At 35.7% G+C, this 16,521-nt stretch overlaps 1 protein-coding gene across 1 annotated transcript; it reads left to right on the top strand.

Moving 5' to 3' along the window:
• The first annotated feature begins 4,053 nt into the window (after nt 1-4,053).
• Nucleotides 4,054-16,186, top strand: CTLA4 (cytotoxic T-lymphocyte associated protein 4). The gene is made up of 4 exons (XM_074307705.1): nt 4,054-4,277; nt 11,883-12,233; nt 13,085-13,194; nt 14,960-16,186. Exons 1-4 carry the CDS (start codon nt 4,172-4,174, stop codon nt 15,062-15,064), a joined length of 672 nt encoding a protein of 223 aa, XP_074163806.1. The 5' UTR covers nt 4,054-4,171; the 3' UTR covers nt 15,065-16,186.
• The last annotated feature ends 335 nt before the right edge of the window (nt 16,187-16,521 follow it).

The raw sequence follows: 16,521 nt of genomic DNA, 5'->3' as shown, positions 1-16,521 counted from the left end.
TGAGAACAAAAAGTAAAATAGCTAAGAGAATTAAGTTAGTGGCTTTTGAACTCCAGGACCATTGCAAGGCAGGCAAATCTTGATAACCTTAGAAGTCTAGCAGTACCAGAAAGAAGCCAGCCAATTTGGACTTATCCATCTCAGCAGGAGGCAAGGAGGACATGGGTGAATGAAATCACTGTGAATCTCAATTCCTTCTTTTAGCAAATTATTCCCTATGCACTCTTCCTCCCCACCTTTTGAGAGTTTCAGATCAGTAGCAAATTGAATTCTCTCTTCTTTAAATGCTCTTTGATGAAATCTGTAAGACACCTATATAGGTGCAAAAGATGTAGGAAAGAGGGAGATGCAAAAATGATGGCATGAACCACTTAGAGACCTGGATTTTTGGTCTGTGAGTAATTGAGGATTTATTGTACTAAATTCACTTTTCATTTTTAAGAGATCATGAGTTTTCTGACCAAATCAAGTAGCCAACAGCTTTTGTTCTACTTTTAGAAACTGAGGGAGCCATAGAAAAGTCTAAGAAAAAAATGTAAAAGTCATTTTGTTCTAATGCTCATATTTTACATGTGAGTAAATGGAGGCACAGAGATACTAAGTGACTTGCCAAAGATCACTGAGACAGAAATTATTGGACCTAAGATTTAAACCCAGGTCATCTGATTGACAGGGTAATGGCACTTTTCATTGCATGACACTGAATTAAAATTTGTCTTTCAGAAATTTCATTTGTAGGTTTGTATTAGAACTCAACTTCCCTTCTAGGATACTACTCACAGTCTGGACTTTGATTAAGGAGGAACTTTTGTTGCTCAGTCATTTCAATCATGTCCTATTCTCTGTGACACCATTTGCAGTTTTCTTAGCAAAGATACTGGAATGGTCTGCCATTTTCTTGTTTTGCTCATTTTACAAAAGAGGAAACTGAGCCTGACTTTCTCAGGCCCCCACAACTAGTAAACAAGACCAAATTTGAATTCAGGAGGATGTCTCCCTAACTCCAGAATAGTTGACTAAAGTCCAAAATCCAGGGTCCATTCTTGATTATTTAGGGACAAATGGCCTCCCTATTCTGCCTCCTTGCCTTTTAATCACTTTAGCATTTAGTGGCCAACAACGGGAATAAAATTAAAGGCAAATGAAAGAAAAAAATAAAAGTGAACTCTTTTCCTGTGGTTCTGAAAAAATGTCTGTTGAGAAAATGGTTTGAGATATACATATATATATATATATATATATATATATATATATATATATATATATATATATATATATATTTTACACTAAAAGGAGAGTTTAGTATTAACTCTCAATCTCATTAAGCACTCATTAATTCTTGTCTCTCTCCAATCATGGGAGTACAGGGAAATTCCCAATCATAGATGAAAAGCTGGAAAGAATCGTACCCAGGCCAACTTTCTTATTTTACACATGAGAAAACTAAGGCAGAGAGAGAGATTAAGTACTTTGCTCAAATAATAAAATTAGTGGCAGTTTTAGGTTTCCTGATTTGTAATTCAGGGTTTTTTCCATTACATCAGTCAAGAAATGGCTCTATTTAAAAAATACATTTTTTACTCCTTATTGAATACTTCTATCACTTTTATTGTCAAACCTTCTTTTTAAATTCAACTTTTTAGTTATGCTTCACACTGATCCTGTGCTATCCTATGCTTGGGAACTATCCCTTCTTTTCATCTTGTCATGATAAAATAATATGAAATATTATTGTATATTATAATTGTTAAATATAAATAATATAAAATAAAACAGAATACAAGTTTCTGGCATACAAGGATTTGCTCTATAATTATATTCTTGCTTGACAAGCATTCATCATTTGTGGTAAACAAGTAGTTTTGTTGGCATATCAGGTTTGTTTAAGAGCATACAAAGACACCATTCACCAGGAGAAATGTATATAAACAATGTGAAAAATTCAGATAGAGGCAGTTTGGTATCATAGAAATACTGTTGAATTTTGAGTCAAAAGGTTTCAAATTTAGTTCTGCTGCTTATTACCTCTGTGATGGTGGGGAAATGACTTATTCTCTGTGAATCTTAGTATCTCATCTATAAAGAGAAGGAATTGAATTAAATGGCCCTTTCCATCCTAAATTTATGATCCTACAGTAGCTGTCTTGACAATTTATCAAAAATTGGGACAATATGGTTATAGTGCACTGGAATGGCAAAAGATGCTTGGGAATTACTTTAGCAGGTCCAATTATTTCAATTAATTATTTGTATGATAATACATAGCCTTCCTAATAGAAAAAGATAAGACTTATTAGAAAAGTCAGACTTATGATGTATTCATTTCAGTCTCTGATAGTAGTGGTAATGCTTTCTGGAAGGTCTTGGTTGTCCTCTATAACTGCATGGTGCATAGAAAAAGAGATGGATTTAGAGCCAGAAAACTTGGATTCATGATTAAAAATGTACCATAAACATCCCAAGTCCCCCCTCTCCCTTCTCCTTGCCTCTTTTCTCCTCTATGGCTCCTCTTTTTCTTTTTTCTTTTCTTTTCTGATTTCTTTCTGTTCCTCCCCTCCCCTTTCCCTTGCTCTCTCCCTCTTTCCCTTGCTCCCTCCCTCCCTCCTTTCCTTCCTTCCTTCCTTCCTTCCTTCCTTCCTTCCTTCCTTCCTTCCTTCCTTCCTTCCTTCCTTCCTTCCTTCCTTCCTTCCTTCCTTCCTTCCTTCCTTCCTTCCTTCCTTCCTTCCTTCCTTCCTTCCTCCTTCCCTCCCTCCCTCCCTCCCTCCCTCCCTCCCTTCCTTCCTCCCTTCCTTCCTTCCTTCCTCCCTCCCTCCCTCCCTCCCTCCCTCCCTTCCTTCCTTCCTTCCTCCCTCCCTCCCTTCCTTCCTTCCTTCCTTCCTTCCTTCCTTCCTTCCTTCCTTCCTTCCTTCCTTCCTTCCTTCCTTCCTTCCTTCCTTCCTTCCTTCCTTCCTTCCTTCCTTCCTTCTTTCCTTCCTCTTTTATGGGGATATTACTCCTTGTTTCTTAAAATTCTTTCTATTTTGTATTTGTATTTTCAGCTTCTGCCATTTTTCTTTAATAAATTCACAAAATGTATTTGGAATATTGATGCTTTTTTATTGCCCCAAATGAAATCTTTGCAACTTTAAGCAGTGTTCCTTAGTTCTTATATTCTGGGATTTGGTAAGTGACCTGATATTCATCTTACTCACATAACAATGTCTTTCATTGTGGTGTGAATTTCAGGTATAACCACTACCCCTTGTTCTCTAGAATCTGTTTCCAGTCTGAATACAAAACTTTTTAGCCCAAAGGAGGGCTTGTGTGTGCGTGTGTGTGTGTGTGTGTGTGTGTGTGTGTGTGTATTGTCCTGTATCATTTTAATTGTCTTTTCCTGGACCTTCTTTATAGTCTGTCTTTGGGGTACAGATTTTAGGAACATGTGGATTAGCTTCTTATTCTAAGAAATTCTGGATTCACTATTGAATCTTAGCCCTAGCAGTGATAAGTCAACTACTTCTCCAGATTAGTCTCAGTGTTGACAATTCATAATATGAAAACAACATATTGAGAAGTCTTTGCTTACTGAGATTTGCTCTGCAGTGACTGATGCTTCTTTGTAAGGGACCAAGAAACTCTTAGAGAGAAGATACTGTTGCAGTGCAAACAACATGCAGACTTTACAGCAATAATTTCCCCTTTCCCTCTATTAATTATATAGGTAGGTTGAAGGAATGTTCAGCTTGAAGTTTTGCTATTTAAGCGATTTCCTAGCTAAAAAAAAGAGGCTTTTGGATGCTTGGATTGAATCTGGAATTTAGGTGCTCTCCAGGAAATTCTCCAATCCTCCCCTTATTCTTCAGATCCTCAAAGTGAACAAAAAGCATCAGTTTCAAAGTGAGTGCATTTTCCATCCATGGATTGGCTTGTTTTGTTCAGTTCTATTTTGAGGACTTTGAGGTTACAGTCTACGTAGCAATCAAGCCCACTACTTCCTTTCTCGTAAAACCAAAACAAAAAGTTATCCTTTCAGGTGCCTCCTGGGTATGCACATGTATAGTACATGCATGGGATCAAAGCTACCTATATAAACTACCGGACTCTGTGTGGGTTCAAACACATTTCAAAGCTTCAGTATCCTGACAAGTTTCATTCTCCTTCCTGACATTCCGAGTCAGGTAATAATCAAATTATGGTTCTCCTGAGATCCAGGAGACAAATGGGAAAGCTTCACCATTCCAAGAACTGGCCGTGCACAGCAATGCTCTCTCTTCTCTTTATCCCAAGTATCTCTAAAGGTGAGTGCCTTCAAAGACTTAACAGAATACAGATCTTCACTATTTCCATTATAGGTCATGGTTTCACAATAGGACCAGAAGCTAAAAGTATAACTTTGGTGTCCTTGACCCTAGACAGCTCTGAGAAAATTTCTATTCTTGGTCAGGCAGCTGAAAGTAGTCACCAGAGAATAGATGAAGCTCTATATAACTCAGTCTTGAATACATCAAATGTGAACTATAATTCCTGAGATGGTTGCTTGATATAGATAGTTTCAGATATTTCTATGTTGATATTAAAAGGATTTTTAAAAAAAGTTCTAGTCCTTATATTCTTACTTTTTTAAGATAAGGATTTTCAAATGGAGAATGGATATACTTTATTCATTTAATCACTGCTGTAGAGCTGCAAAAATACCTTAATGGTTAGGTAGAAAAGCCCTTCATTTAACAGATGAGGAATTAAAGCCCTGGGAGGTTAAGTGATTTATCCAGTATTACTTGGGAAGTTGTATCTGGATTCTGCTCCTCTAAATTCAGAGAAAGGCTCTATTCACCATCATCTATTATTGCTGTTATCCACAAATGGCCAAGTACAGTGCTCTGAATACCCATGAGCCTGATCATTATTTGACAACACTGAGATTCAAAATGGATGGATTAAACATTTTCTGGTCAAAATATCCAATTAATTAGATTGTGGGATATTCTCCATCCCAGGCCATAATTACTATGTCTTTTAATCAAATTAAAATTATTTGGAAATGTATTAAATATTTAATCATGAAAGCAATTTCAAGTCCTTAGTTAAAGTTAGCAAAAAAGAGGTTAGTTTGACTATTGATTTAGGGGATTTCATTACTATTTGATTTTTACATTGAGTTCAGATATTTATGGTATTTATTTGAGCAAATTCCCCTATTTTATATTGATGAAACCAAGGTCCATTATGGCATGTAATGGGTCATTTTCTGTATTTAGAAGTTGGATGTTCCTAGGAAATCTCACACTTAATGCTTATTAAATCTAATAGTTCAGCTAAGCTCAACCTATCAACAGACACTGATTAAGTACCTACTATGTACTCAGGATCAGTGCACATAATAGAATGATAACAATTATTCTTAGAAATCTGACATATGGTTTGCCAGAATGTGCAATCCAAAATATTTGTTAATTTGATAGGTAAGATTAATATACATTCTTGGGTCTGTGGGGTTTGAGCTGTGATTTTGAGTTATATTATAAATGGCTAAGGTTCTTAAAAATTCAGATTCTGATTTCCACCTGTAAAGTATCAAAAAAAAAAAAAAAAAAAAAAAAAAAAAAAAAAAAAAAAAAAACCAATCCATAGGCTTTTGCAAAGGCTTAGTTCCCTTGGAGGCTGGGTATGATTAAATCAAATGTTATTCATTTGGGAAGTCTACTCTGGGGTGGAAAAGAAGGGAAGCTTGATGGCTGAGAAGCTCAAAAATGGAGTGGACAAGAGGCTCAAGAATACCCAGGAGTAGCCCAGGCTATGAGGGAAGATGCCACCTGTTATTTTTTTATATAATAAGGAATACATGATTCTTTCTTAATGTAAGCCTTGCCTCTCTGTTATAGAGAAAAGGAGAATCAAGGCATGGAGGGACTCATAAGGGAAGCATTTGTATTTGTGCAGAAGATTAATGGTGGTAGCAATGCTGATGGGTTAGCCCATAGATCAGACAATTGGGGAAGCCCACAAGAGCCCAGCAGCAAGATTGTTTCACCCCACAGAGGAAACAACCTGGTGCCCTTTACTCTGTGGCTTTTCATACAAAAGCTTCCCTTACTGTGATAAGGAAGCTCTCCCATGCAAATGCAGTGGGTGGAAAGGAAATTCACTTTTAAACTATCATTGCAGAATTGAATGGACATTGTTGCTCCAATGACCCTAAAACTTCAATATTCCTGTAGCCTGCACAATAAAGTCCAAACCTAGCCTTTCCTAATCCTATATGTGCTTTCCCTTGACTTTTCTGGCTCATCTAATTCCCTTCATCATTAATCCCCAAATTTCTTAGGAAAAATTGCCTATACCCATTGATGCCACTTAATCATTATCCTGCTGTCTTGGGTGATCTCCTGTAGCCTGTTTCAGTCTCCACTGCTCTACAGAAACCACCCTCCCAAAGATCCCCCCAGGACTATCTAACAACCAAATTCAATGGCCTCAACTTGGTTCTCATCTCAATCTTTGGATGCCACTGGCCATTTCTTTCTAGCAGGCTGGTTTTCTTTCTTGGATGAGCTTGCCCCTTTAACTTCTCTCCATTTTAGTGATTCTCTTTCTTCTTTCATACATCTTGATGTGGATATTTTCTAAGGGTCTTTTCTTTATACACTTGTCTTTTTGCCTCTGTACTCTCTATATTGGTGATTTTATTCATTATTATGGCATTCATAATTATTTTCATGAAGGTGACTTATACTAGGAAACTTAAGATATTGAGATCATGAGAATGATTGAGTTAACCAAGCAAAGAAAAGGAGTAGGGAAGATTACTTAACTGGTAAGGATAAACTTGTCAAACATAAGGCAAAGTTATTAATGCAAGATTGGACATAATAGCTGTTACCATGAGCGAAGAGGTCACTGATATCTCTCTCTGTTCTTACAAATTGAAGCACAGTTCAACCATTCAGTTTTATTCAGTTCTGGGTGAGGGTCTCTCTGGGTCAGAGGAACAACGATCCTTCTCATGAATGTTTTTATCCTCAAATGGTAGCTTCTACATCAGTCTTTCATTTTTACAATATCACTATCACCTCCCCCGCCATTTACTACCTAGTTTTAATTAGAATTTAAGAATTATTTTAATTATGTGTGAGGAACTTAGGATCTTTATTAATAAATGGTCATCACATCTTAGAAGTGGGTGGATGGGAGGAGGTTTGCAACAGGGTCTGGCCAAAGTACTCAAAACTAACCTTAACCATTTATGTGAAATCCATTTCAAGATCCCAGCCAACTATTAGCTGCTTCTACCACAAACTCAATAATGATGCTTATTTCACCACTCATAATTATTCCTTCTGACCATAGATCTATTTAAAGGTATAGCTTTAATTCTATGAGTGACCTCGGAATTAATTGAATCTAATTCCTTCATTTTACAGATGAAATTGAGACCCACTGAAAGTGACTTGCTCAATGTCATATAATTAATAAGGATCATTTAGGATTTGAATTCAGGTCTTTCTGACTGCAGTTCCAATTTTTAACAACTTCACAAAAATTTCTTTACATTTACTAATTCTATGTTTGCAACTTTGGAGTTATCAGAGAGGTAATATATTATAGTGAGAGGAAATGTGAAATAGTGGAAAGAGCTGAACTTTAGATGAGGAGGAGGTGTAATGATTTGAATATTAGATTGGTAATGCTAGCAGTGTAATAATAGATCAGTCTATTAGATCTCCTGAGTCTCAATTTTCTCTTCAATAAAGTGAGGAGTACACTATCATTAATTTCTCCTATGGGCATCAAGGAGACAGAGTTCTGGGCCTGGAGTCAGGAAAACTGGTCTTCCTGAATTCAAAGTTAGCCCTCGACAATTACTAGCTGTGTGATCCTGGGCAAGTTACTTAAAGCTGTTTGCCTCAGTTTCCTCATCTGTAAAATGACCTAGAGAAGGAAACAACATATCACTTTGGTATCTTTGCTGAGAATACCCCAAAATGGGGTCATGAAGAGATAGAATAAGAAATGTTTCTTACACAGGGTGATTAAAGGGAGAGTTCTTTAAAATTCTTAAAAGACTGTATTAATGTAAGTCAAATTTTTATTGTGTCTCAATCCCTCACATTCATGCAATTACATATTTTAGTTCTAAATCTGCGATATTTCTTAAATCCAAGCTTTCTTTCCTATCATTAAAGACAGATCTCAACTTCTTTGGGCCTCAGTTTCTTTATCTTTAAAAAGAAAGATTAGAATAGATGATTCCAAGGTCCCCATATGAATTATAAATTTATAATTCTGTTCTCATCACATCAACTCTAAGTAATACAAATCCTTTTTTATTTGCTACCATGTTGATTATTACAATGTTCTCCTAACAGGTTTTCCAATCAGAAAACAATATTTTTCATTAGTTCATATCATGTAACTTTTCTGCATTAAAAAGTTATTCTCTATTACCTACTGAATAAGTTTCAGATTCCTTTGCCTGATATTCAAGACCCTTAAGAAAATAGTATCACTTTACTTTTCCAATGTTCTAGCACTCTATGCTGCAACAAAAAATAGTCTATAATGTATTCCTCTAATGTATCATATCTTTCTACCTAGAAACTTTCTACCTAGATATCCTTGTTCATGCTGTCAAATGTCTTCCTTCCCTCACTCTATCTGTTGTATAATTACCCTTTTTTAAAAGTTATGCTTAAATGACACTTTGTCCATAAATCCATTCTGGATTCTGTCCTTCCTTTCTCTTCCTCCATCCAAATAAAAAATGGCCTTTTAATTCTCATTACATATACTCCTTTGTTTTGCAATTTTCCAATGAACCTATTATTTATTATATGTTATAAGTATCTGTGTTTTATCATTCACTACTAGTATGAAAGGTCCTTGATATAAGAGTATATCTTATTTAAATTTAAATTTTCTCTCTCTAGCAACCCATCATAGTGATGCTTAATAAATGCTGAACTAGCAAATAAAAGAAGAAATAAGTAAAAATTCCCTTTTCTAACATTCAGGCTTCTCAGTGATCTGGTCTTTTCCAGTGTTAACTTTGATCATTCACCATTACAAACCTTGACTATTTACCATTCTCCAGATAGGCAATGTCATATATTTCTGGAATTTTGATTTCTACTTGTTAAAATTATACTCCATCTTCCAACTGAAAATGCAGCCCACTCTTGTGAAATCTTCTGTTATACCCTGTCAAAAAATGATACAGCAACTCCTAATTTAAACAAAATATGGTCATAAGGGAAAGTGCTATTAAGCAGAGACAGGAATTTTATGGAGAAGTTTCTCAACCAACTGCATGAGACAACACTTATTTGATTAAAATATTTTTATATTACCATAATAGTCATTATGCAATATTGCAAAAGAAAATACAAAACAAAATAAAACAAAAATAAATAAAGTAAAAAGAATTATGCTTCAACCTACATTCAGAGTTCATCAGTTCTCTTGTTGAAAGTGGTCAACATTTTTCATCATGAGCTTTTTGAATTTTCTTGGATCATTGTCTTGATTAGGGTAGACAAGTCTTTCATAGTTGATCATCCTTAGAATATTGCTATTACTATGTACAATGCTCCCTTAGTTCTATTTACTAAATTTTGCATCAGTTTATTTAAGTCTTCCCAGGTTTTTCTAATATCATCCTGCTTTTTATTGATCATAGCACAATAGTATTCCATCAATTCCATACTACAACTTCTACAATTTGTTCAAACATTCCCCAATTAATGATACACCCTCAGTGTTCAATTCTTTGGGTCAATAATTGTGTGATTTTTCAAAGGAAAAATAAAATAAAGAACATAGACAAGATTAATGGAAGTATATAAAATAGACAAGACAATGAGTATTATTGAGACTTAACAACTGTGAGGGGCCTGATTGATATGATCTGAGGAAGAAGTAAAATATTAATGAATTATTAATTATAGTAAATAATACAGGTATTTTTATTGTCCTGAAGAAAGCAAGGTTTTCCTCTGGAAAACCTATTTCCATGGTCCTTCAGGCAAAGATCAATTAGCTATGAGCTGTCCTTTTCAACAATGCCAGAGTTCTAAAATCATAACACCAGAGTAGATCTATTAGACCTAGAATTCTGATCCACATCCTCTCAGGTGGATATAAACACTCCTTTTCTCTTTGATTCCCTAGCAATTTGCATGTATCACTCTCTTTGAACTTGCATCCTGTTTAACACTCTGATACATGTTCTATATTCTTTACTAGCTTGTAAAATCTTTAATGGAAGGGATCTTTCCCCTTTGTTTTTTATAGTCCCTGAAAGTAAAGCTCAATAATTTGCACATGATAGACCTACAATAAATGTTTAACGAATAGAATACAATCATGGGTCAGATATGTCAGTGCACACATGGTGGATCTGAGTAATTCAAGTCACTTACTGCCAAAAATCTTTCCTGTTGTATATTAAAGTGCCTGAAATTCCACTAATGGAGATTTATTCTTTGATTCCTTGGAAGAACTACAGACTCTAAGAGTTCTAGTAAAATAGAAGCAGTGACCGAAATAATTTGCTTCTATTTAGCACTTTAAAAGTTTATAACACTTCTTTGTTCACAATTCTGTGAAGCAGGAGATACAAAAGTTGCTCTATCCATTTACCATTAAAGAATCCAAGGCCAGATGAAAAAAATTGATGTGTGTATAGTCACAATAGTTTGCATTAGAGCTAGAGAGGGTAGTAACTAGCATGGCTAAATGTGTCTAGATCTCAGCGCATTGACATGGGAGGTCAGTGTACATCTATGAGGACACATTTCCTTTCCATAATGACTATTATTCCCATAATTTACTTCATATTCCTCTGTCTATTTTATTATCAATCAGTCAGTCAGTCAGTAAATAAGCTATTTACTGACTGACTGATAACAAAACAGACATTTTATGGCTCGTCATTGTGCTTGGCATTGGGGGATACAAAGACAAAAAATAGTTTCTGTCTGATTTTTCTGCAAGGATACTCAACATATAAATAAATATACAAGCACATAAATGATACAGATATTGTATATAACTATAACATATATTTATTTACCTATATTTATTATTAATTTTATCTTATTTATTATTATACACAATATTATTATATTTCTATAATATCATTATTTATTATTATATATAATATATAAACATATATTTATTATTTAAATAAATATATATTTACAGAAACTTATGTAAAATTTTGGAGAAACAGGCATCTTCCCCCTGGTAAAGATGGCTTTTGAGCTGAGCTTTGAGAAACCATAGATTCTAAGAGATGAAGGTAAGAAGGGAGAACATTCTAGGCATGCAGGACAGCAAAGGCGAAGAAATCATTGAATTCAATGGAACTGGAGTAGTGTGAATCTTCCTCTGTGTGTGTGTGTGTGTGTGTGTGTGTGTGTGTGTGTGTGTAAAGCATGCTATGAAACAACAATTTTCCGGAGTCATTACATCCAAGGAATCCATTTCTAGGCAACTTTTTTATCAAGTCCCCACAAAAGACCAAACAGCTCCTTCTCCTTGGGTGATGATTTTCTGTAAGAGTATGATTCCTCTCTTGCTCAATACTTTTGGTTCCAGATGAAAAAAATTCATAATCATGACTCTAGAATTAGAACTCATATCTAAGTCTTCTGAATCCCACAATTTGTCTCCAGTAATTAAGCTACTGAGCAAATAGATATTACCAACTAGCAATTTAGCTCTTTAATAAGAAGCAATGAACAGTAAGATCCTGGAGGCACAGATATAGGATAGGTTAGGGTAGTGAAGTGGAGTATCTAGCTTAGGACAGAAGGTCTGAAAACTTACTTCACAATTTTGCATAATCTTTCTTGATCAGGTGCTAACCCACGAAATCTTAATTTTTTTTTTTTAAATGCTAGGAGTACATGTGACTCAACCAGAAGTGGTCTTGGCCAACAGCAGAGGGGTTGCCAGCTTTGTGTGTAAATATGAATTGACGAACAAAACCAAAGAGATCCGAGTGGGGCTTCTTCGACAGATGGACAACCAGATGGTTGAAGTCTGTGCCTCAACATATCTGGTACAGGATCAACCAGTGTTCATGGATGACATGCTTGAGTGTACGGGACATGTCAATGGGAGTAAAGTGACCCTCACTCTCACAGGACTAAAGGCCTCAGACAGTGGACTATACATCTGCAAAGTGGAACTCATGTATCCTCCACCCTACTACATGGGTTTGGGCAATGGAACACAGATATATGTAATTGGTGAGCAAAGCTATTTCACTTACATAATCAAGATCATCATCATCATAAAATATATGCATGCTTTAGAACTACTTTATTTATTTTTTTGTTGAGGCAACTGAGGTCAAGTGATTTGCCTAGGGTCACACAGTAAGGAAGTGTTAAGTGTCTGAGACCAGATTTGAACTCAGGTCCTCCTGACTTCAGGGCTGGTGCTCTATTTACTGCACCTTGAACTACTTTATTTTGCATAATATTAGAAACAACACAACCAATTCTATTACTGGGCATCAGGCTATTCATTATTGAGTTTGGGAGGTTATTCATGCTACCAGTGGGCCCAAAAGTTAAGATCATGACTCCAAGTATAATTGGGGCTGAAAAGAGGGAGAGCTCTAATTAAGGTACCTGGGATAGTGGCAAAGCTTACATTTTGGACATGACATACTTGGGAAGTTATGTCAAGTTTCCAGATCCTCCATATATTATCCAATAGTGTAGACACAATGCAAGAAATCCCACTTTCTTTCTTTCTGTTCAAGCTTGTCAACTCTTCTAAAGTAGAAAGAGGTAGGACCATGCCCAAACTTTTATATACTAGAATGCTATCTTTAGAGGCCAGCCATGTTTTCATGGGCTTGCCACATAAAGGAAGAGCTCAATTCATATAAAAAGAAGTTTCCTAATCATAATAATCATTTTATCCTGGGGTTGGAAGGGAATATAGAAGTCATCTTCTCTGACACTCTCCTCCTATGGTGAAAACTGATTTGCCTAGAGTCCCTTAAAGAACAGAGTCTCATGATTTCCAGTCCAGTTATCTCTTCATCATGTCAGCCACATTGAGATTGTATTTCCTCTCCTTTTTTCAGATGCTGAACCTTGTCCAGACTTTGAAGTCATGCTTTGGATTCTGGCCATAGTGAGCTCTGCATTATTTTTTTATAGTTTCCTCATCACAGCCGTTTCCTTGAATAAAATGGTGAGTGTGACCCTTGGTCCCTTCCTCTACTAGGTTTCGCCTATTGTCATATCTCCATCAACCTAAAGGCCTGTTCTGTCACTCAACAATATATTGATGGTCTTTGAGGCTCAGGAGTCAGAGAAAGAGGAAGGGGAAAGACAATGATAGAGCACCAACAAGAAGAGAGAGAAGCAGCTATGGGAGGGTTCAGGGATGACTCATATTTTAGATCAGTGTGTTCAACACAGCAGTGTTTGTGTGCTTCTGAAGTGTTTCACTTTGACTAACAGCTGGAGGAAGGCCACCTGGCTGCTTTGCTTATCACCATTTAAAATGAACTCTAGTGACTAGTTCCTGAATATTGGCCTGGCTTTAGGCAAAGTTGGGGGCAGGGGAAGGGAAGGAAGGAAGAAGGGGAAAAAAAAAATTATTAAATGCCTTTGCTGTGTCAGGTATTTTGCTAAATAATTTATAATTGTATTCTCTTTTGATTCTTTCAACAATCTTAGAAGGTAAATACTATAGTTGTCCATATTACAGTTGAGGAAACAGCTTAAGTAACACCCACGCTGTACAATTAATATGGTCTGAGGTTAGATTTGAACTCAGGTCTTCCTTTCTCTCTTCATTAAACCACCCAGCTATTAAAGCATTTTGTGCCCCTCTTTTCTTGTCCTTTTCCAAGCTGCTTGCAAAGGCTCAATGTGTATTCCCCTTATGAACCATATGCCCCTAAACTTTCCATGATTCAAAATACTCTTTACATTCAAAAACTTACTATAGTTAGTGACAGAGGGTAGATTGATGTAGAAGCAGGCATCCTTTCTTAAAATTGGTCTTTGTTATCTCCTTGTTGTTTTATAAGATCCATTACTTGGTTTTAATACTATCTAGTTAGGAATGAAATGAAACACAATCTGTTCTAAAGGTTCTTTACTTGGGGTCTGCAGACCTTTGTAAAATATTTTGTTGGGGGGGTATGAACTTGGATTAGAAAAAAATTACATCTTTATTTTTATTAACCTTTATTTTAAATTTAGCATTTAATAGAATTTTTTTAAAAGCCTATTATTTTCTGAAGAGATCTATATAGTTAATCAGACTACTAAAGAGATCCATGACACACATATAAAAGTTTAAAAGTAGTCACTCTGTTGCAAAGACTCCCTTCTCATTTTTTGACAATCATATACTGACTTTCTTGAAGATATCATGTCCTCCAGCAACATGTACTTAGAAGGAAGGCCTTTCTAATTCTAGGCGCTGCTACTGATAAAAATCAGTCAATAGTCATTGAACTGAGATAAGAAAGATTAAAGGATTTAGTAGTAGCTCTTTTTTCCTGGCCTCTATTTTTTTATTTTTATTTTTTTTTTCCCCTGAGGCTGGGGTTAAGTGACTTGCCCAGGGTCACACAGCTAGGAAGTGTTAAGTGTCTGAGACCAGATTTGAACTCAGGTCCTCCTAAATTCAAGGCTGGTGCTCTATCCACTGCGCCACCTAGCTGCTCCTTTTCCTGGCCTCTTTAAAGTTTCTTCTCACATACCCTGCCCTCAAAACTTATAGATGGGAAAGATGGTTTCCATGTTATAGAGATGGTAGAAGGTTCCTCACTCAAAAGTCCCAGTAATAATATAATCAAGAAAAGATCCTTATTCTATTCTTATATTCTAAATACACCAAAGAAAGTTCTATGTTTGTTACAAGGTAACTTTTTTCATGCTTTCTTCCTGTCTCTCTGTGTCTCTGTGTCTTTTAAACTTTCTCTCTTTTTCTCCTATAGTTACAGAAAAGGACCCTTCTCACTACAGGAGTCTATGTGAAAATGCCTCCAACAGAACCTGAACACGAGAAGCAATTTCAACCATACTTTATTCCCATCAACTGAGAAAATGAAGTGGTGGAGAGATGGTTTTCCAATTGCAAGAGTCACTGAAATCTTCACTTTCATTGTAATGTGCTTAAAAAAAACACAAAAAACATTTTTTGAAGGTGGGAGGGTAGAGGGTGGGCTTAAAAGTGGGAGGATGAAAACAAACTTCTAATTAAAATGTAGTTGAGTGGATAGCCCTGACTGGGTATTTGGAAAATTAAAATCCAAAGAGCAGAATGTCAGGAAAGAGAATGTTTCTGGTATCTTGAGGCAATATAAGCAAAAACAAGAATATCTTATAATATAGAATGGCAGACCCAGGTTAGGTCAATGTATTATGGAGGGAGGGAAAAGACTCCTGTTCAACCTTATATTTTAAATGTGATAAAAATAGCTGAGCAAAATTATTTTTTCAAGATTAACTATTATGCTATCATTTTTTTCTCTTTACAAATGTTTTGTTACATTAAGATTTTTTAAAAATTGCAGTCAAATGGCTCAGTTTAAGCCAGTGATTTCCTCAGTTGTATTGTACCAATATGTATCATTTTATAAAGTCTAATAGCATTATGTGCCAGGCAAGGCAAGAGCTAAAGTATCTGCTAATCAGTTACATTCAAACACTATGTGACAGTGTCTTGCCTCCCACTGTCTAATTGAGACGAGTGGTGGACTCCTGGCTCAGAACACTAATGAGCCAGGAAGGGAAGAAGTTTATTTACCAATTATTTCTGAACAAATAAATAGTAATAACTCTTGGATTCTAGCAGAAAGGTTAAGTTCCATCAGCATGGTAAGACCTAGGGAACTGAATGTTGGATCCTGACACTTTAATTGGATTCCCACTTAGGTCAAAGGTTGTGATAGCTGAATAAATCCTGACTGGACAAAGTACAAGGAAAAGGTTCATTATGGAAGTTCTGTCAGGCCCATTTTCATGATGTTCCCAACTCTAAGGGACATGATAAACATCCATTTAGCAATAAGACAGAAAGTAGTTGGTGTCTGGGAAGGGCATATAATGTTTTTGAAAGTCAACACTGTTTGGGTGTTTTTAAACTCACTATTTTCCATGAAAATGTAAACATTATGTATAATATTTTTAATTAAATAAAATGTTGTGTTTGTTTTCCAGAACTTGTTTACTTTTTAAAAAAATCAACATGTTTTGATAGCAGAAATAGAACCAAAAATAAATTAGAAAGTAATGGAAATTAAAAAGAACACAGTTGGAGCAGGTAGGTGATAGAATGGACAGAGTGTTAGGCTTGAAATCAGGAAGATTAGCTTCACAAGTTCAAGTCTGACCTCAGACACTTAGTACTTCTCTGATTCTGGACAACTCATTTAACCTCATTTGCCTCAATTCTTCCTCTGTAAAATTAACTGGAGAAGGAAATAGCAAACCACTTCAGTTTCTTTGCCGAGAAAACCCCGAATGGAGTCACAAAGAGTTGAAAATGACTCAACAA

The sequence above is a fragment of the Sminthopsis crassicaudata genome, chromosome 3 (genome assembly GCF_048593235.1).
Source record: "Sminthopsis crassicaudata isolate SCR6 chromosome 3, ASM4859323v1, whole genome shotgun sequence".
NCBI lineage: Eukaryota > Metazoa > Chordata > Mammalia > Dasyuromorphia > Dasyuridae > Sminthopsis > Sminthopsis crassicaudata.
Note: the sequence above shows the minus strand (reverse complement) of the source record. Positions and strands in the feature narration are given on the sequence as shown.

Excerpts from the sequence above, each read along its gene's own strand:
- CTLA4 (XM_074307705.1), top strand. The coding sequence starts at position 4,172 with ATGGTTCTCCTGAGATCCAGGAGACAAATGGGAAAGCTTCACCATTCC. Across the intron at positions 12,234-13,084 it reads AACACAGATATATGTAATTG|ATGCTGAACCTTGTCCAGAC; the intron begins GTGAGCAAAGCT and ends TCCTTTTTTCAG. Across the intron at positions 13,195-14,959 it reads CCGTTTCCTTGAATAAAATG|TTACAGAAAAGGACCCTTCT; the intron begins GTGAGTGTGACC and ends TTTCTCCTATAG.